Source organism: Montipora capricornis, chromosome 12 (assembly GCF_036669925.1).
Source record: "Montipora capricornis isolate CH-2021 chromosome 12, ASM3666992v2, whole genome shotgun sequence".
Taxonomy (NCBI): Eukaryota; Metazoa; Cnidaria; class Anthozoa; order Scleractinia; family Acroporidae; genus Montipora; species Montipora capricornis.
The window spans coordinates 37,267,438-37,289,360 of record NC_090894.1 but is presented as its reverse complement, the minus strand read 5'-3'; the positions used below and the strand labels follow the sequence as shown (position 1 = coordinate 37,289,360).

The 21,923-nt window shown below is 38.9% G+C and overlaps 1 protein-coding gene across 4 annotated transcripts in view; it reads right to left on the bottom strand.

The window, feature by feature from the left end:
- Positions 1-6,814: 6,814 nt before the first annotated feature.
- Positions 6,815-21,923, bottom strand: part of LOC138025922 (synaptotagmin-16-like) — a 15,376-nt gene continuing 267 nt past the window's right edge. Inside the window, exons 1-4 of one of the 4 annotated variants that reach the window (XM_068873062.1) lie at positions 16,016-16,154; positions 15,132-15,913; positions 13,902-14,106; positions 6,815-9,278 (exon numbers count right to left, since the gene is read on the bottom strand). In XM_068873062.1, the coding sequence (XP_068729163.1) occupies positions 8,959-9,278; positions 13,902-14,106; positions 15,132-15,913; positions 16,016-16,022 (1,314 nt within the window). In that variant the 5' untranslated portion in view covers positions 16,023-16,154 and the 3' untranslated portion in view covers positions 6,815-8,958. Of the gene's footprint in view, positions 9,279-11,624; positions 12,646-13,901; positions 14,107-15,131; positions 15,914-16,015; positions 16,155-19,298; positions 19,368-21,923 lie in introns of those variants that run through there. The other 3 variants (XM_068873060.1, XM_068873061.1, XM_068873063.1) reach the window with 3 other exon arrangements.

Genomic DNA, 21,923 nt, shown 5'->3' with positions numbered 1-21,923 from the left:
AATACCACCAGCAGATGCGCCATCCGATTCTGCAACAACTTCACGGGCTTACGGGGCCCATCTCAAAACTGGGGGGAGTTATGGCGCAAAAACCACTTTTCCTCTCTTATGCAGGGCCTTCCCTGGGCTTGCTGGAGACTGACCGATACCACCGGCAGATGCGCCGTGCGATTCTGCGACTACTTCTGGGGGTTAGGTCGTGCCAGCTCAAAACCGGGGGGAGTCATGGCCCAAAGACCACTCAGGCCTGGCCAGCACGGAGGCAGACCGATAGCACCAGCAGATGCGCCTGCTCATTCTGCATCTATCTGTCCGGGTCGGGGGGTTCGCCTCGGTCCTCACCGACGGAGACTTGCAAGAAAAAAAGGCCCCTCCCCTGCCCCTGGGTGAAGGGCGGAGGAGGGGCCATCCAAGATGCGGACTCGACTCCCGCATCTTTGATGCGGAAACGGGGCACTCTTTTCCACATCTTTCATGCGGACTCGTCTCCCGCATCTTTGATGCGGACTCCACTCCCTCATCGCATCTTCCATGCATGACAAGGAAGTAACTATTAGACTTGTCAAAAAAAAAAATGGATTTTTCCAAGTCCTCCACCATGACCCGACAAGGAGTCTTTGCTGGACTTGTCAAAAAAATATGAAAAGATCGATCTTAAAACAAAGGTTGAATCTCAGATGATCGTAGCGACAGGCTACTCTACAACGTACAATACCCCTTTTTCTTTAAAGTCGTCTGCAAAGGATCTCTGTCCTACCGGCGTAAAACTTCCTTGTACCTCGATCTCGAGCCTCGATCCGAAATACGCCAGAAAACCACTAAAAACGCTCTGATTTCAATTTTATGCTCATTCTTCAGTGAGAGAACTTAAAAGAATGCCAATTTGACCAAATTATATTTTCGATTTCTCCCACAAATTTGCCCGTCATATAACTGCCCGGTGAATAACGTACTATAGTACGCGACTCCAGCCATAGCGATCCAATAAAAGTGCATTTACGATCCAAAATACTCCAGAAAACCGCTAAAAACGCTCAGATTTCAATTTTATGCTCATTCTTCAGTAAGCGAACTTAAAAGAATGCCAATTTGACCAAATTATATTTTCGATTTCTCCCACAATTTTGCCCGTCATATAACTGCCCGGTGAATAACGTACTATAGTACGCGACTCCAGCCATAGCGATCCAATAAAATTGCATTTACAATCCGAAATTCGCCAGAAAACCGCTAAAAACGCTCTGATTTCAATTTTATGCTCATTCTTCAGTAAGGGAACTTAAAAGAATGCCAATTTGGGCAAATTATATTTTCGATTTCTCCCACAAATTTGCCCGTCATATAACTGCCCGGTAAATAACGTACTATAGTACGCGACTCCAGCCATAGCGATCCAATAAATGTGCTTTTACGATCTGAAATGCGCCAGAAAACCGCTACAAACATTCTGATTTCAATTTTATGCTCATTCCTTAGTAAGGGAACTTAAAAGAATGCCAATTTGACCAAAATATATTTTCGATTTCTCCCACAATTTTGCCCGTCATATAACTGCCCGGTGAATAACGTACTATAGTACGCGACTCCAGCCATAGCGATCCAATAAATGTGCTTTTACGATCTGAAATACGCCAGAAAACCGCTACAAACATTCTGATTTCAATTTTATGCTCATTCTTCAGTAAGGGAACTTAAAAGAATGCCAATTTGACCAAATTATATTTTCGATTTCTCCCACAATTTTGCCCGTCATATAACTGCCCGGTGAATAACGTACTATAGTACGCGACTCCAGCCATAGCGATCCAATAAAAGTGCATTTACAATCCGAAATTCGCCAGAAAACCGCTAAAAACGCTCTGATTTCAACTTTTATGCTCATTCTTCAGTAAGGGAACTTAAAAGAATGCCAATTTGGGCAAATTATATTTTCGATTTCTCCCACAAATTTGCCCGTCATATAACTGCCCGGTAAATAACGTACTATAGTACGCGACTCCAGCCATAGCGATCCAATAAATGTGCTTTTACGATCTGAAATACGCCAGAAAACCGCTACAAACATTCTGATTTCAATTTTATGCTCATTCCTTAGTAAGGGAACTTAAAAGAATGCCAATTTGACCAAAATATATTTTCGATTTCTCCCACAATTTTGCCCGTCATATAACTGCCCGGTGAATAACGTACTATAGTACGCGACTCCAGCCATAGCGATCCAATAAAAGTGCATTTACAATCCGAAATTCGCCAGAAAACCGCTAAAAACGCTCTGATTTCAATTTTATGCTCATTCTTCAGGAAGGGAACTTAAAAGAATGCCAATTTGGGCAAATTATATTTTCGATTTCTCCCACAAATTTGCCCGTCATATAACTGCCCGGTAAATAACGTACTATAGTACGCGACTCCAGCCATAGCGATCCAATAAATGTGCTTTTACGATCTGAAATGCGCCAGAAAACCGCTACAAACATTCTGATTTCAATTTTATGCTCATTCCTTAGTAAGGGAACTTAAAAGAATGCCAATTTGACCAAAATATATTTTCGATTTCTCCCACAATTTTGCCCGTCATATAACTGCCCGGTGAATAACGTACTATAGTACGCGACTCCAGCCATAGCGATCCAATAAATGTGCTTTTACGATCTGAAATACGCCAGAAAACCGCTACAAACATTCTGATTTCAATTTTATGCTCATTCCTCAGTAAGGGAACTTAAAAGAATGCCAATTTGACCAAATTATATTTTCGATTTCTCCCACAAATTTGCCCGTCATATAACTGCCCGGTGAATAACGTACTATAGTACGCGATTACCGCCATAGCGCTCCGATAAATGTGCTTTTACGATCCGAAATACGCCAGAAAACCGCTAAAAACGCTCTGATTTCAATTTTATGCTCATTCTTCAGTAAGGGAACTTAAAAGAATGCCAATTTGGGCAAATTATATTTCCGATTTCTCCCACAAATTTGCCCGTCATATAACTGCCTGGTGAATAACGTACTATAGTACGCGACTCCAGCCATAGCGATGCAATAAAAGTGCATTTGCGATCCGAAATACGCCAGAAAACCACTAAAAACGCTCTGATTTCAATTTTATGCTCATTCTTCAGGAAGGGAACTTAAAAGAATGCCTATTTGGGCAAATTATATTTTCGATTTCTCCCACAAATTTGCCCGTCATATAACTGCCCGGTGAATAACGTACTATAGTACGCGACTCTCGCAGCTATCACTAATAACTGTGCTTTTACGATCCGAAATACAACAGAGAACCGCTGAAAACGCTCTGATTTCAATTTTATTCTCATTCCTTAGTAATAGAACTGAAAAGAATGATAATTTGGCGAAATTTAATTATCGATTTCTCGCACAAATTTGTTCGTCGTAACTCGGCTTGGGGCTAAAATCCCTGATATATTAGCGAATTCTGACCTGAAACTGTGAGCTAAAAACGCTGCAAGCTGGGCTCCGTGAAACATTTTAGGAAATCCTTCCCTCCAATATGTTAAAATATGTTTATTTAAGCAAATTCTGATAGCTAACTTAGTAAATGTATTTCAACTCAAATGTTGTGGAAATATATTCGTCGGAGATTAATTTCCCATTGGAATGTGTGCATATTCTACATAGACTGTCTATATTTACCTATGTTATCCTGTAATACACTGTGTTTGAATTAGAATGCAAATGTCATTCATTCTTTACTCTCCGATTTTCTCTTCGCTCGATAGGCCGCCATTATTATCATATTTCCTGTACTATAGTACGTACTACAGCGGGTGATGCCCGCGTAATTTGGTGCACTTTCAGCGGGTATCACCCATAGGGGTTGTGCGAATCGGGTGCACGAGGAGGACTGCGAGAAAGTGCGAGACGACATGCTGCGCTTCGCGTAGCTACAAACTTCGGAGTTCGTTAGACATTATTATGAGCTCAGCTACTAATGGTGCTGGTGAGGTTGCGAAATCCTCTGATGTCGGCGAGCACCGCGGCCTTCCGTTGCCTTCACGTCTGATTTTGTACGGCTTGTGCGGTTTCTTTGCTGAAGTGATGTTTACTGCTGCTTGGTATTTCGTTGACTCAGTGAAGTATCGGCATGGTTGGAAGCTTCATGGCTGTACATCCGTTTGGTCATTCCCCATTTATGCGCTTTCGTCGTTAGTTGTTGAGCAATTATACCTGTTTATGAATGGAAGAGTCCCGTTGCTGATGCGTGGTTTCATATACGTCATATGGACATATTTTTGGGAATTTACTACAGGTCTTTTGTTGCGACAGTTTAACGCTTGTCCATGGGACTACAGAGGGTACACTCATTTTAATATAATGGGGCTTATTACTCTGGACTATGCACCGTTGTGGCTCTTAGGTTCTTTACTGCTTGAAGCTGTTGTCATTCAAAGTGCTTTACAGTTACAATACAAAGTCAATGCTGGTCATGTGAAGGCTAAATTATCTTGATTCATGAAACAGCTTTGACATCGTCTTGGAGCTAAAACCCGTGCTAGTTATATCAATGAACATGAAGTTAAATACATTGGTATAAATTGCGTGTAACAACCGTCCTTGTAACAGATGAAAACTTGGAAAGTCCAAACTAATTCTTCAACTACCCCCATATCCTACTAGACTTACCCTAAACCTAAACATTGCAGTGTGGGTGTGATACATTTTAATAGTCAGCAACTATTCACCAAACAGGGACCCCAGGTCCGTGGACCACCACTGTATGTGGACCCGGTCCATGGAGCATCAAGCAGAAAAATCTTTAGACGAGAAAGAGAAGTCATCCTGGCACTTATCTTGACAATTTAAGCAATAATAATATTATTGTCTCTTACAGAGACATGAAAAATTCAGGAGGCTTCGACGGGATTTGAACCCATGACCTTTGCGAGGCCGGTGCGATGCTCTACCAACTGAACTATGAAGCCAGCCAGTTGGGAGCAGGTCATGTTTTGCATACGTCATCTTTTTTTGACATGCCTTTTTTTGCCTGGCATGTCTTATGCCACACTGGTAGGTCTGGACTCAGCCCAGCGGTTGGCTCAGTTGGTTGAGCATCAGACAACTGTGCGGGAGGTCGGGGGATCAAAACCCCGGCTGGACCAGCACACAGGCTCTTTAAATAACTGAGGAGAAAATGCTGCCTTTGTAATGACATCTGCAAATGGTTAGACTCTCTAGTCTTCTCAGATAAGGACGACAAACCGTAGGTTCCTGTAACAGCTGAAGAAATATTTTGTCATTTGTTTTTTCCTTAATTAACCGCGTAAGGTTGTGCGAGGAGATCTTCGCGTGTAGACGAGGTTTGCGTGTACATATCACAGGAGCACATACCATGTAGTATGTAGGTATATGTGCAAAAGCAGTCTGGCAAAGTTGCCCACAAAGTATTGTTTATTCACCCTGAAAAGCCACTAGGGGAGTGGTCAACTACAAATTAGGTGGTATAGGTGGCTATCACAGACAAATGTTTAACACAGTAGCCCATACCTAGGAACGACGTTTTCACAGACCACAATTTATTGACGTCATAGCATCACCGAACAGAAATTGTCTTTGTTTCTTGCGGAAAAGGTAGTCTATAAATAGATTGGTCCACAAAACCACCTTGAAATTGGCTTAATATGGAAGTTGTTCACTCCTAGTCATGGGCTCATGCTTAATTGTCCAGATAAGTGCGACAATCACTCTCTCTTTCATCTAAAGACTTTTCTGCTTGTAACTTTACAAAATAACGGGTGGTCCACAGGGGTAGTCCATGGACCGGGTCCATAGGGGTGGTCCATGGACCACCATTTTTTGTATACATCCCCTGCAAAGTGATAAGCAACAACACCTGGTTATTCCTAAAACAAGATCTAAGACATTTGGGGACAGAGCATTTGCAGTGGATGGCCCAAAGTTATGGAGCACTACCACTTTCAATTAGACAATCAGGAACTATCAATGTTTTTAAATCAAATTTGAAGACCTATTTATTTCAAGATGCATTCTGCCTATAATTTAGATTAGATTAGAATTTCCTTTTTTTTTCTAGGAGCTGATAGATACTTTTATTGAAATTTTACGTATTATTATTTTAAGTATTATTGTAAAGCGCTTAGAATTTTATATAAGTGCTATATAGATTCCTTTAATATTATTATTATTATTATTATTATTATTATTTATTATTCAATAAATAAATATAAATAAATACCTCTTACAAACCGTGTTCGAGGTCCGTACTGTATTAAAGTTACGGACCGAGTTTTTTCCCCTTCATTTATGGGCCATAAATCAACTGGAAAAAGCGAGGATCCGTAACTTCCAGCACGGACCAAGAAAACGAGGTTGGTAAGATATTTATTATATCTCTGAGGTTAAGCTGGCGTGCGGGCGAGGAATTCGAAACCGTAGTCGAAGTCAAGCGGAAGGTTCACCTGCCACAAAGATTGCCGTGTCAAAATCCGAAAAACTAAATCTTCTTGGCTGTATGAAATAGCTGCTTGCAAGATTCAAACAGGTTTACAAGTTTATTTAACGGAAACGACATGAAAAACTTGCTAGATAAGAGAATTTTTTATCGAAATTTCAAATTTAACGGGCTATACAGCGGGCTTTACTGTAAAATACGGCCCGCTAATTTAGCCAATCACAGCGCACGTACTACCTGAGAGACATAATAAATAAAAATTAGAGAAGGAGGAGAGGGAAGCATTTTAAGGCGCACAAGACACCATAGAAAAAGGTGCAAGATATTACAACATATTTTTGGACGCCTGATTTCGATTAATACCGACCTAAAATGGACGCCAAGACTAAAACGTTTTATTTTACGACAAACATTGAATTATTCCTTAATTTTCGCGCGAAATTACATTAAACAATTATACACTTCGCCCGAAGATGCACCAGAGAAATTATTTCCTGATCTCACTGTTACCATTTGATTACACATTACGGCCAGAGTTTTTCTAAGTATGTCCGACTTGAGCGAATGTGAGAATGATATACACATACGAAATGAAAATGATAGAACTCACTGGGAACTCGGAATAATCCGAGCCCCAGATGATATTCGAATCCACGACCCTCTGTGATCTAGTCGGATGCGCTAACCACTGAGCTACTGGAGACTATGGCGAGCAAGGGTGAAATGTTGGTCTTTGACTCAAGCTGCATCACGCAGCTACAGAGTCAAACAACGACTGACAGCATAGCTCATAACTTGCATCGCGAAAGTCACCTTAAATCATGTCTGACACGCGGCCACCAACCACCTAAGTGAGCGAATGTAAGAATGATATACACATATGAAATGAAATGTTGACAGAACCCACTGAGAACTCGGAAAATCCCCTCTGGAGATCGGATTTTTCTTCTCGGAAGTTACATCCTCCAGGTCCAGTTTTCCAAAAGCCGATTAACGCCAGTCCTCGAATACCAGCCATAGTATGAATTTTATTCTAAAGGAAAACAAAATTGAACGCTAAAAATCGTGTGAAGATTCTTGTTTAATCAGTAAATAAATCTGCAATTTGTGTTTTCAGTCATCTAGGATTGGCTTAATCGTGCTTTGTACGCTGCCGGTCCTGGAGGAAAAAAAAATAGTTGGGTAATCTAATGGCAGTCATGTTTTGAAAGGTTGGATCATACAGGATTCGTAGATCTGGGTGAAGTTTGGGAGAACATTGTTGTTTGTATTATATAAACTTATGAATTCTTCGAAACTGTCTTAATATTTGCAAATGGTAAACCAATGATAAAAGTGGGTGCGAATGAGTTATTTTCACTACAAATTCGATGTTTTGAGGTTAGGAAACAGAATTGCATACAACCGTGAGAAAAAAAACGGCCGAAGTTGAGTTGCAAAATACCATTACTTAATCACAGTAAGTAGAAAAAAAGAGATTTTTCCCGGATAAGGATCTTGTTAGCGAAGACAAAAGAAGAAGGAACATTAACTACGAATTCTCTTTTTGTTTTTTTAGATTACCCGCATTTTAAAGACCAAGAGAAAAATCAAAAGCTCACTGACGCTTTTAGTCCTAAAGCTCTTATAGTTTGTATGCTACGTTTTCAGTGGATATTTCTCGTTATGTTTGACTGACTCGAACGTGACTCAATTTTAATTAATACTATAGACCTCTTTCATAATGGCGGCAAAATAAAATATTCTTTTGCTTTAATGCTGATAAGCCTTCAAGCCTCGCTACAACGAGCAAATTTCAAAATAATATTAGTCTCAAAATGAGGCCAGTAGGTCTAATTAACATAAATACAAAAGAATGTAAAGGTGGTCGCCATTTGTGAAAGCGGTCTATAGAGCTACTTTAAAAGAGAGTGAACCGAACTATTGCACAACTTTGCCTCTCAAAGTTCATGCAGTTTTTTTTTCTATGAATAGCTTCAAGGATAGCAAATGTAAAATAACTTCTTAACGTTGATTAAAATGTTAAACTTGAACGGAACTGAGAAGAAAAAGACACTATTACGAAATAGGCACGTTATTCGTTAACAAGAACCTATTTAATGGAAACATAACTTTTTAAAGACACTAATCCTTAAATATTAAAGCCCCTTCACTCCCATTGAATGAGTAGGTGCGCTTGCTTTAAAATATTGCTACCTTGCCCCTGTTGGCAGCAAGGGTAAATAAACTAATAACAAAATATCAATAAAAAGTTAGCTTATCGCATCGAATATCTTTAATAAAAGGAACAGTTATTATCAGTGCCATAAAAAAACTCTCAAAATAACCTTTACACCAAACATAACATTGCTAGGAGTGGAAAGATGTCCCAACCACTCCAAAAAAATGGAATTAGCTTTTCATTAAAAATGGACTTCGCCATTGAATATAAGTATATCTGATAAATATTAAAGAGATAACACATTTCTATATAAATAAATAAATAAATAAATTTTCAGGAAATGAAAGACAGCTAGATTGTTTCAATAATCCACAGCGCTTAAAATATGCCATCTTTTCCTGGGTTGCCCCTTCGCTTCAATCATTTCTTTCCAATGCGCCTCCTCGTCTTCTCCAGTGTTATCACGTCCCATAGAGAACCAACCGATGATTTCCTTTCGCCTCATTTTTTTAATGTTGACAACGGAAAACATAAGGCTAACACTTGGTAGTTCAAATTCAATAATCTGGAACACAAAGTTCTCGTTATATTCTGGGTCACACATACTGCGCCGTATTGATGTTTTGCTCTTAGACAGTTGCTGTCCTATGGAATTAAACATGGCAACTTTCACGTAGGTATCTGCAAAATAATGACCAGCAATAAATAATATGTCATTTGGATTTCACTCTAAGGCTTGATTCACAGCAAAAATGGACGAACAAAATCGTCGTCATATCAACAACATGTCATATATTATATTATTGTTAAATTCTCGACCTCTGATACTGCTTTTGAAGCTTTCTAATTGGTTCACTCAATCTCGGTTATCAGCTCGGGTATCGAACCAATCAAATTACACGTTACGCGAGACCTGCTACACCACTGTTTTTCATTGGTTCAGATCCTCTTCGATCTCTAGCAAGACGAAAAAGTACGTCATAATGATAAAGCATGAAAGGACAAATGCCCGTTACGCTATGTTAAAGTAGTTGTGTTTCACAGAACGCAAGAAGACACTCTTTGTCTTCTTCAAAGCACAGAGAGAATTGAATTGAAATTAATTGAATAAAGAATTATTGAATTCGTCTTAAGGAGGATATGAAGAATATAAAGCAAATCTGCGAGTGTGTTAAACGCCTCAGTTTTCGGTCAGGAATGATAAACTCTCACCTCAGTCTGCATAAGTCAATTATTCACCGTTGGATTTTATCATCACCCGTATTTCTTTGCCTTGCGTTTTGATTGGCCACTTGAATGTTCGCAGCTGTTGCTATTTGTTTTTTGCCAAATGTCTGCTTTGCAATCGCAAATCGTTTTATTCGTTTAAGTCACAAACCAAGAAACATTTATTAAAACCAAAAATGTAAAATCATCGTACTTTCCACAAAATAGATAATCTGATATTTAAAAGATAAAAAAATTCATGATTTGTTTGTCACCATTGACACAAAAAAGTTCCATTATATAACTTTTCCTATCACTCGAAAATAAGGATACGTTAGGTGCGGGTGATGATTTTTTCTTGTTAAGCGTATCTCTATTTTTTTATGCTTCAAGGTGGACAGACACGAGGGGTCATGTTGCAACGACAAAAAAATTGTCATGTAGTGCACACTGAGGCGACATGTAGCAGGGGACGTGTAGCGGGGACATGTAGTACAGAGAAAATCACAACATGTTCACAAACATGAACATGTTACTGGTTCATGTCCCAGGGATATGTTGCAGCGACATGTCCCATCCTGTGAACTGATACTTTCATAATTGTGCATCCAATTTGGGGAATATTTTGTCCCCGCGACGTTGCACAAAGTGGAACTTCATGAGACACATCGCGGGGACAAAGTATCCTCTCAATTGTTGTTGCACAGTTATAAAAGAATCAGTCACACCAGGGAACATGTCGCTGCAACATATCCCTGGGACATGTACCCACAACACTTTCATGTGTGTGCACATGTTGTCATTTTGTCCGGGCCACAAGTCCCCGTTACACGTCCCTGCTACATGTCGCTTCAGTGTGCACTACACAAGTTTTTCGTCGCTACAACATGTCCCTCCAACATGACCCCTAATATCTGTCCACCTTAATGCTGCATGTGAAACTGGAATAATTGTATATGACGGTGAATGAACCGCTGTTTATCCACAAAAAAAATATGCCCACATATACAACGGTGCATATAATACGTCTTCGGACTGACAATCGGTACTATACCTCAATCAGACATAGCTTGATGCTGCTCATAATTGGAAAATTATTAATGTAGCTTAAACATGGAGACGCATCATGAAAGGGATCAGGCTCTGTTTTTTATTCAAGCATAACTGATTATCCAAGATGGCGATCAAAAAACAGCAACAAGGAGTCATAAAAGCTATTTCCAGGGTGAGGAAACATCTTACAACACGTTATGGACACATCGCTGTTAGGGGCTCTTTCACTGCACAAATTATCACAGAGGACTGTATGCGTCAACGGTTGATCAACAAATCAGCAGCATTTGCGTAAGGTACAACGCCTTTTACAGTGCGTCTTCATGTTTAAAACTACATTTCAAGGACTTTCTTTGAATAGAACTTTTTAAGTTACTTTCATAGAAAGTTCAAAGAAAGTCTGAATTGTTTCTTTAAGGTACAGTTAATGATTCCACAATCCAGAGTAGCATCAAGCTGTGTCCTGATGGACGTATGGTTCCCAATTTTCAGTTTGAAGCCGTCGCAGGCGTCTACAGTGGTTATAATGAAAAGTGCAATATGAGTAGGATATTTGCGAACGTCTTGATTTTTGATGGCTGTGAAAGCACAAATGTCATGTACCGATTAGGGCTTTGTCGGTTTCTGTCCTCGCCCGGAATTAGATGAAGCCGACTGTTTGTACGCAGCCTGAACAGCCTGTCAGTTGTTTAATTAAGAAATTCTTTCACATGTTAAAAAAATAACCCCGCTTTCACACTATATCCCTCGTAAGAAAAGACGCTCCAGTGATGTTTTGACTTTATTCATATTTAAATACGTTTATCGAGTTACAGTATATTTTACATTCATCAAGAGTCTCTTGCAACAGATAAGTTTGATTTTGTACATCTTAGGTGACTGATAAATGTAAAAATAAATGTGTAAATTAATAAATAGCTGAGGCTGTTGCTTTTAAATGACCAAGTACGCCGTTGTTACGGGTATCACGTTCATATCAACAATAATAGTAGCCTATTAAAGCATGCTTAATGACGATTTTCTTACGATCTCAGACACACTCCATAGATTTCAGCCATAAATTCCATCTTTACTTATTTTAGTTTGCGACAGGATCGACTTTCGATCTAACAGTTTGAGTCATCGTGTGAACTACACTCTAGTAATTAAAGACTCTCTCCTACTCAGATTGGCAGGATCCTGGAAACAAGAATACAGGTATTAAACGGTCACGTGTTCAAGTGGAAAGCGTTGTGAATAAGTTTTCTTTGACGACTGGAAGAACAAACTACGTAATTTATTTGTTTTAATTTAAATATATATTATTTAAATTGTCAATTGAAATCTAGCTAATTATTTGAACTTTTCTGGTTAAATTTACTATCTTCATTTGTATAAAAGTTACATTTCATTTTATTTTTAACCCACACGTCTTTTAGTTTGATTTTCGTCGCCTTAATTAATTCTTTAAGTTAGAACTGATCATTTATTGGTTACGCATCGGCCAAAGAGTGCCAGCGACTTATTTTTTGTTCTTTTTCTTGTATCATGTCGTTCCAATGTCTGATCTCCTCTTGCCCGCTAGAATTTTTTCCCATCGAAAACCAACCAATCATGTCCTTTTTCTTCCTTGCCCTTGATATTGTTATCACAGCTATAGTCAAAGTGACCAGCTGCAGATCTTTCTCTGATATTTCATACATGAAACTCTCATTGTACTCTGGATCTGCCATGTTCTTCCTAATTGTAGTTTTACTTTTTGCAACTTGCTTGCCAGAAGATGACAACAAAGTCACTTTCACGTATGAATCTGTCAGTGAATGAGAAATCAGTGTGACTGTTACACAGCATACGGCTGACTCTCGACAAATTTAATCAAGCAAATCAGGCATTGATTGGACTAAATCCAATATCGCCGGGGAAGATAAGAGCAAGACACCGTCCGGTAGGAAACGTAATACCAAATATTTTGTCTTCATGCTCATTTTAGCTTTCCTGAATTATATTCAAAATAAATTTTCTGCATATAAAGAGAAGTTTTTATCGGGGATAAAATTACATTTGATTTAGCAAGCAACACGGTGGCAATCATCAAGATCTATTTGAGTTGGAGATAGCCCCTATTTCCCGAGAGTCAACTGCAGCGTGTATATGATGATCCCTTATGTTTAACATTTAGCTTGTAACGATGAATCCACATATCATTACATTCCAAGGCTGAATTAGAGCGTTCTGGTTTTAGTGCAGTTTTGGATATGATGATATACGTCATTAGCTTACGGTTTAATGCCCGAGAACCTTTCAAAAAGTCAGCTGATGCATTAGTTTACCGACTTGTTTTTTCCATGCTGTATTTTAAATCAGCCTATATCGCATACATTTAACATAAAGATGAACAGAATTTCAGATGAGATTGAAGAAACTAAATGAGTGTGGCGGTTAGTTGGAAGGTTATCTTTATGCCCATTCAGTTTTAGACCAAATTTTGAGGACATTATTATTCAAGTTCTATTCATTCGGTATTACAGTATGAATGAGTGACCAACAAACATCGTCCGATCTCGAACCTGCTGTATAACGGGGAAAGATGCCACTCTTCCTTTCCACCAATTACGATCGATCAGCGTCTTTCACGTTATCTGCAGTGAGGTTATTTCACTTTCCTCACTTTTGTTGCCCACGCTAGTTTTTCATCTTTGAATCATATTAATGACAAGTGAAAGACGTCAATGCGTTGAAGATGACTTATAGCCCGCCCACACAACCAGCCCACACATGCTAACCAACAAGCCTAATATTTAATATAATTTCCGACGGAAGTTTCCGAATGTCAATCATTTTAGCGGATCCACGCCTGTCTCGTGCAGTGGTGTGAAATATACGATGTTCATTTGGAAAAACAATTTTTTTAAAGTTTTTATCACGTACAGTGAGTCCCACACATGAAGAAGTAATTCTTTCCTTCAAAGTTTAACCAAAGTAAAGACTGGCGGATTAGGCGCAAAAAAACACTTATGCTTAAAATAAAACCAAATATATTCAAAGTAAAATTTAGAGTTTATATACCTGGTGCTCGTTGCATTGCAACATTTCGCAAACTGCTTGCCTTCAATACTTCCACCGTGAGTCTTCCAGTGAGTGATTGGTAACAGAGTGATACAAGTAATTCAGGAGCCCCGCTTTGCGCCATTGCAAGTGAAGATACCGAACCATAGGATCCGTAACTTTTGACGCTCGCAGTGTCTGACAAATCGTACAATGAGTCAGAAGCCTGCAATGGAAACAAACGCATCTTTATCTTCGTTTCTGTAAAGGAACAATCTAATTTTGCTTTACCAGCTTCATTTTAGGTATTGACTCTTTTACTGGTGGACACAACACGGATATAGAATAATGAATCGGTTGTTTTTGTATCCATGTGCATGTCAGGGCTGTATGTTTTGTACAATTCCGTTTCGGTAATCTCGAAAACTTTGGCTGTGGCTGTTCAGAGAGGTGATACAACCGAAACGCACACCAACATGGTGATATGGACAATTTTATAATAATGGCTTTGTTTGTAACTTTGTGCTTGTCTTGTAAGCTCTTGTTTCAGACCTAAGCAAACAAGACAATTCTAGAGAACAAGCTGGTTTTGAATATAATGCAAAATTGGGTCCGCCAACTAAATTTACTCAAAATTTTAATATTGTAAAGTACAATAAAATAAAGCAGTTTTTCTTCCAAGGGATTAAAAGAATGTTCTTTCGATCAACATTGGAGAACTGTGTTCTATTAAAGCGGACGTCATAGGTCACCATCAGTGAACAATGGTTGTTTAAAATACACCACCTTGTCATTGGTTCCACATGATTAATCTCCTGCATTTGCATATGGTTAGCTCCGCTCTTTATATTTGTGTGAATTTACAATAAAGACTGAGGAGCACTCTTTCGAATAACGTTTACCACGATAAAATTATTACTTCTGATAAAATAAAGATATAGACCGTCGTACAATAAACCCATCATCCCAAAGTCTCAAAATCCATATCTTTGCACCAACAGAGTCAGAAAGCATTGTATTCGAAGGGTCAAGGAATAAACTGGAAAATCTTTGCCATAGAGAAACACATAGAGAAGAGTATTTGTATTAAGCTGTTGCATTACCACCTTCAAAGCTTTTCCCTTGGGCAAGAAACCAGTCACGAAAGTTTTCCTTCTCATTCACCTATTCAGAGATCACTTCAACAGAAAAATTTAAGGATATTGTAAACAGCCTGAGAATAATTTCATACTCGTAAAATATCAAACTTACACTAAGTGCATTTCTTGGAGTAAGTGTTCGCCATAGTGCTTCTCCGTCGCCTTCCAGGTCGAATTCTGTAACGCTAATAGTTAATTCACCAAGTAGTTTATCCCTAGACAGTTTTTCGTGGCCATATAATCTAAACCTCAAGCCACTTTCATGCAAATCGCTTTGAGCAACACGACTGAATGTAAAGGTTTCATGAAAGTTCGGATTTGTTGATGGTTTTGCTTTTGTTTTAAAACGCTGTTTCTTTGCTGGTAGCAACACAACCCGAATTTGAACACTGGCAGCACCTCCTCTGTGTTTTGTCGGGACATCTTCCGCACGGATAACCGTTACAGCTAATTTTTCTGCTGTCGGGGCATAGCTTGCCGACACTTGTAGTCTTCCCGCCGTAGAGAGAAATTCCTCTTGACCGATATCAATTGCTTCTCCATAAGCAGATACAGCGCGTCTTGGGTCGGCCGGACTATATTCTCCATCCGAATATTTTCCGTAGCCATAAACTGATGCGCTATCCCCCAAAGCTAGATCACCATCCGACTTGCTCCCACTTGTATTAAAGCTACTTCTTCGGCTGGTTGCTTTCGATGATGGCCCAACATAATCATCATCTGTTTCGGTGCCATACGCTTCGCCGAGTTCCGCGTAACCACTTTTCTCTTCGGGTGAATCAGCCGGTGGCTCAGTCTTAAAAAACATTCCAGCCTTCAAACACTGGTATAAAATCAGCAATAGAAGGCAACAACCACCGATAACTGCCATGAATACGATGGCGGGGGTTGGCACTGAAACACGAACATGAAAGGAAAATTAATAAAACAACTTCAACTAAACGTAAACGGAATTCGTAACAAGAAATTCACTCAAAACACGAACGGCTGACATACACCCCATGTTGGCCTTGAAAAAGCGGCCAAAACAGCGAACAAATTCGGTTAAGGTTTCGACATGTTGCTAACTGTTACGCCTCGCAACAGAAGGTTGAAAATCGCTGTCATTAGGTTCTTTGATCAAAGATCATGAATTATTTATCTCGGAGCTTGCGATCACTTGATTAAAAAACACAAGGCCAGGTGTTCATAGCGAATTCTAGTCAAATGACAAGTTTTACAGCCACTGTGGCTGCTTCGACTCAAGAAGTTCTTTAAAAAAGAGCTGTGGTAACGCCCTGTAACAACATGCTTGTTCAACTGATGTTATTTTTTTCCGATTTCTTATGTTGTCCTCAAACTTGTCATCTTTCATGGCATGCCGCTTGAACATCTCCTTGCCCTCTTTGAGCACTTGGGTTTACGTTAAGTAATGTCAATTGATTTTAATTTTATTCGTGAATTTTCATTGCTTCGATAAGCGAAAAAAATGTTGAATTAAATTTCGGTTTCCATCAGTGCCTAATGCAGGTCTCACCAGACCACACGTTTAAGAACCCATCATCTCAAATCTAGTCCATCTCAAATTTTAAACCATGGAACATGGACAAATGAACCAACTGCGAATAACAACTGAATCACGTTTTGTTGTTGTTGTTGTTGTTGTTGTTACTTTTGCGGCATTTTTTCAATGTTCGTGACTTTTCTGTCACATTTTGACTAAAGGTTGTCAAATACTGAAATTTTAATTGTTATGATCATAGGAGATCTATCTTGATTTGATGGCTTTTGTGAAATTCATGAAAACAGGTCGAAGAGGGTTCACTGCATGAAAGTAAAGAGAAGAGATTAAGGGATCCCTTCATCATTGGTAAAGCCGCTGCGAAACAATCGCTGAGTCAAAGGATGCAACCAACAACGCCAGAGAATTACTTAAAAATAAAAGTTTATATTTTTGTAAGCACTGCACATGTATTTCAAGTCACTGGCTGTCTCGAGGTGTGCCAACTGTCCAACAATGAATGTGGTATGACGTTAATTAAAATTCAGAGGAGAATTGGAAATCTTCGACATGTCGTTATTGTTCGTATGTCCTAAAGCGGTAAGAATGTTTTTAAATGCGTGCTGCACGTGGACAGCTATTGGTTGCGATATTAACATTACGGAATAAGCACTAGTGTTAAATCAAGTTCTATTGATCACTGTTTCCCTAGGGATTTAAAACCAGAGAGTTGACTCTAGAGTAGTGTCAACACTAGTATTACAATGTGGGTGCTTACCATTTAGCCACTGAAAAAACCCGAAAATTTCGGTTTGAGGTCAAATGGAAAGGCAATTTTCCGGAAAATATTTTAGGAAATTGTGGACAGCCTCCAGAGTCCTCTATTAAAGTTCGGAATGGAATTCGGGAAATGGCCTATATACCACTTGCGAGAATAGTTCCGTTTGCAAGCCCTTCTCACATGATGGAGTAAATATGCGGGACTGCAGAGTAGTAAAATGATATGGTAAGCGCCATTCTCACCCGGTTGGTCATTAAATTCGGAAAATCGCTTAACTTTATGCAACGATCATTCCATCCGGATTATTTGGCTAAATGGTAAGCTCATTGTGTTTCTCTCAAGTGTGACCGTAACCCAGGTTCTCTAAAAAACGCTCGCAAAAATAATTTTTGTTTTCGTGCTTGCAAATTTCCCTTATGTCCGGGTTTGTACACAGCTGCAAAAATTGCAATTTTTCGAAAAAAAACGTAAAAGCTGAAAACTGAGACTCTGACGAGTCCCCAACTAGAACTCGCGATTTTTGCGAGTTTTGCAAAAATTGCGAATTTTGCGAAAAATCGCAAAAGTCGTAAAAGCTGATCATGCAAAGAGGAAGATAAGTCACCAACGAGGACTTGTCTTCCCTATCTTTAAGGTTTTTTTACGATTTTTGCGATATTTCGCAAAATTCGCAATTTTCGCAATTGCGTGCAAACCTGGACATATCCAAGTTTCTAAACAGACAACTGAGTCAGAAAAATGAGCTTTCGACGGTTTGTTTGAAGTTAGAAGAAATGTTTAATTGGCTCTCATCACGCTTCAAGAGTCAACAACGGTTAGATCGCGCAACTCAAGTTGAAAGTTGAGGCAAGTACGAAAACCTGTACCAGTTGCCCTTTCGAAAGATCATGCAAACTAGAAGGTATCTTTTCTTTATTCCACGCATGTCACAGTGCTACAGGTCAAAGTTTCAAAATGGCTGAGAAGCTCGAGTGGAATGATGCAAAGAAGGACGAAAAGAAGGTTAATGGCTTTCAGCACTGGAGTGTCTTCGATTTCCCCCATGAAAAAGGGTACATGTATTCTTTGAGACGCGAAATTCCCATATCACTGCTTTTATGTAAATATACTATCAGCAGGAGCCCATGTCTATCAACCATTGTTAACTGGTAATCTGACTAAGGAATCTTCCAAACCTTCCTTTCACCTCGAGGGCTAAAAAATATCCTTATGGTAAGCATATTAAGAAACAACATTCTTTGCTCTCGGGAGTTCCAGTATCTAATTAAACGCTCTTTATTGACCAATTCCTCACCTATCTGGCAAAATGCTCTGGCTAACGGACTAACGTGCCTATCTACACCCTTGCCGTCCTGTTTATTTTTTATTTAGTGTAGATAGCATTTTCACTTTACGACTCATGGCAAAATTGACTTCTAGCCAGGATCACTGGTTTAGAATGTAAGATTTCTGGTTCTTAATTTCTATCATAACGTGAAGGTCAAAATTACTGAATTATGATTGGCTAACGATAAAAGAATTCTTACTTAGGGTGCGTTCGATTGACCATATTCCGGAATAGGAATGTTTGGAATACGCGTTAGAATTTCTTCATTTTTACTGAGATTCAAATTCAAATTGTCAAAAACCTGCTAAAGTGCTATTTTAAACATATCTTTATTATCCTTCTTGCTTCAAAACGCCAGACATACTGTTTTAAATCATCACTCTATGTATTCTTATTCCGGAATAGGGTCAATCGAACGCACCCTTAATAGGCCACTTTCAAAAATACCATAATACTCCTTGTTTGCCCTCCAAAAGTTCGCATAAGTATTGTTTCCAGTTTCTCTTGGGAAAAATCATGCAATGCTTATATGCAAAATATGGGAGGGCAAGCAAAGAGTATTTTTGAAAGTGGCCTATTTAGACTGTGGAACAAAAAATTACTCTCTTGAAACGATTTTGAGAAACGATCAAAGACGTAACGCGGTTGCGTTTACAACGGCCTTGTAGTTTTAATTTATTTTCAACCTCACCTGCGGGAAGAGCCATTTGGAATTGTTTTTGACATGTAGGTTCCAAACGGCTTTGACCCCTTCTTAAATCTGCGGAGAAAATACAATAACATCAGCAGTCAAGGCAGCAACTTAAAATTTGATGAACGAAATGATATATGAAATGAGCCATATATTGAACTGTGGATATGAAACCAAGGGAAGCTATGATCCTCACAGTTATGAACACAGTTTATTAAGCAATTGCGTAGAGAAGCCTGAAAAATTCAGGACTTCAACGGTGTTTGAACCCGTGTCCCCGCGATGCCCATGGGATGCTCTAGCCAACTGAGCTATGACGCCAGTTATTTTGGGAGCTGGTCACTTGTGGGTTCTAATGTTCCCGTAACGAACGAATCAATAAACGAAATGATTGATGAAATGAATCATATATTGAACTGCGGAATGAAATCAAGTGAAGCTATATTCCTCACAGTTATGAACCGGCGCAATTTAAGCAATTGCGTAGAGATAGAGAAGCCTGAAAAATTGAGAACTTCAACGGGGTTTGAACCTGTGACCTCGTGATGCCGGTGCCACGCTCTAACCAACTGAGCTATGAAAACACTAATGTTGGGAGTTGGTCATTTGTGGTTGAAGTCCTGAATTTTGTGTTCATAACTGCTTCACTTGATTTCATATCGGCAGTTCAATATATGATTAATTTCCTATACCATTTCGTTCACTGATGCATTCATCACGGGAACATATGAACCCACAAATAAACAGTTCCCAATACCAGTGGCTTCACAGCTCAGTTGGTTAGAGCGTCGCACCGGCATCGCGAGGTCACAGGTTCAAACCTCGTTGAAGTCCTGAATTTTCAGGCTTCTCTAGACTCCGCAATTGCTTAAATTAAGTTCATAACTGCGAGGATCATAGCTTCACTTGATTAAGATTTGATATTTCAGTGCTTCTACCGTAAACTCTTTGAGTTAACGACACTCAAACCAGTTTCAACACTTTCAAGAAGCTGTGCTCATGAATAGACAGACTGACTCTATAACAGTGTCACGAAGCAGTTGTATTATGGAGAGAACATTAAAGTTAAAAAAGATAGCTAAACACATGAGCTGGACTAATTGGGGAAACTGAAATCAAATCTAATCAAATACTGATTTTTTACGAGAGGGCAAAACTTGGCCGGAGTACATGAAGAAAACCTCTCGCAACAGAGTAGAGATACGACATGAGGCTGAGTCCAGGAATCAAACATTGCATGCGGTGTCTGAATTAAGGAGATGAGGCAGATGTAAAAACCTAAAACAGATATGACTTAAGAGATGCCCAAAATCCTTCTGACGCCCTTTTACAGCTATGCCGAAATCTAGCTCGGTGTTTTTAATTACAACTCATGATGCCACGTCTATTCTTCCTCGTTACTTCCGGGGCAGATGAATTTTCTTTAAAAGTGACGCAAGATTTATGTTACTCCTTTCATCCACCATTCTGTTGTCACCTGAGTATATAATCGACCAAAGACATTGCTCCTGAGGTGGCTGGCTAAACATGTCTGATGGTCGATAAATTTGTTTCGAAACCAAATCGTGAATCTCTTGAGGTCCATTTTCTTTGAAACTTGTACTCAACAATATTCACTAATTCAGCTAAGCCACAAGAATTTTGAGAACCCTTCTAAAAGACACAGATTGTGTGCCATAGTTCCAACAAAACTCAAACTTTCTTGTTCCTCATAGGTACAGTTCTGATCCACTTTGATATGTAACATCAGTCGCCCTATATAGGCGTGCCTTATTAAAATAATTTGGTTAATCCTAAAGCAGTTCAATTTTAATTTACTTCTTGAGTAAGACAACAAGCAAATGTTAAACAAAGGATGGTCTTAAATTAACTGCATATATTACTCCAACCAATCTGTATCGAATTTGCATGTGTAAGATAATCACTTAAAACTTCCAACCATTAATGAGTTAAGGAGACTCCATTTGGCGCTAAACTGTTCTCAAAAAAGTTATCAGTCCAATGGGAAACTGATTCAAATTGATTGCCAATATGGCTGATTACCTGAACAAAAAAATGATCTCAACAGTTTTCAAGGACATTCTTTCAGTTGATATCCTCTTTGAAGTTGTTTATTCCCACTGAATAAAATATTATATTTCTTTTGTCTCTCTTTTGAGAGTTTTCTCAATAAACATACTTATTAATATTCAAGCATTGTTTTTTTTTTCGATAAGAGTGAAATCGAAAATTCCAGTTTCTCGCCCTGGAACTCAACAAAAGACTTCAAAAGCTGCTTTCATATCTCGCGTGTAGTCTGTTACTTAGGAAAATAACTCATGTAAGGGAAAATGAATTTGAAGCGAGACAAACGAAACTGCTCGGGTTTGAAGTCTCTGGTCACGACCTTCACGGAAATTGTGAAAATTTCTGGACGACATAAACGTCTCAGAACTATGTGGATTCTGGCTGATTGTTGAGGGATAAGAAACGGTGACTTTTTTTTAAACGAGCGAGCTGAATATTTCGACATCAAATTAATTCTTAATCAGTTGTGTCGAGTATGTCAGTCGTTCCCAGCGTTTCAAACAAATTCTAAACTAGCTTTCTTTTAAAAAGGGATGAGATTTTCGAAAAATTAAATGA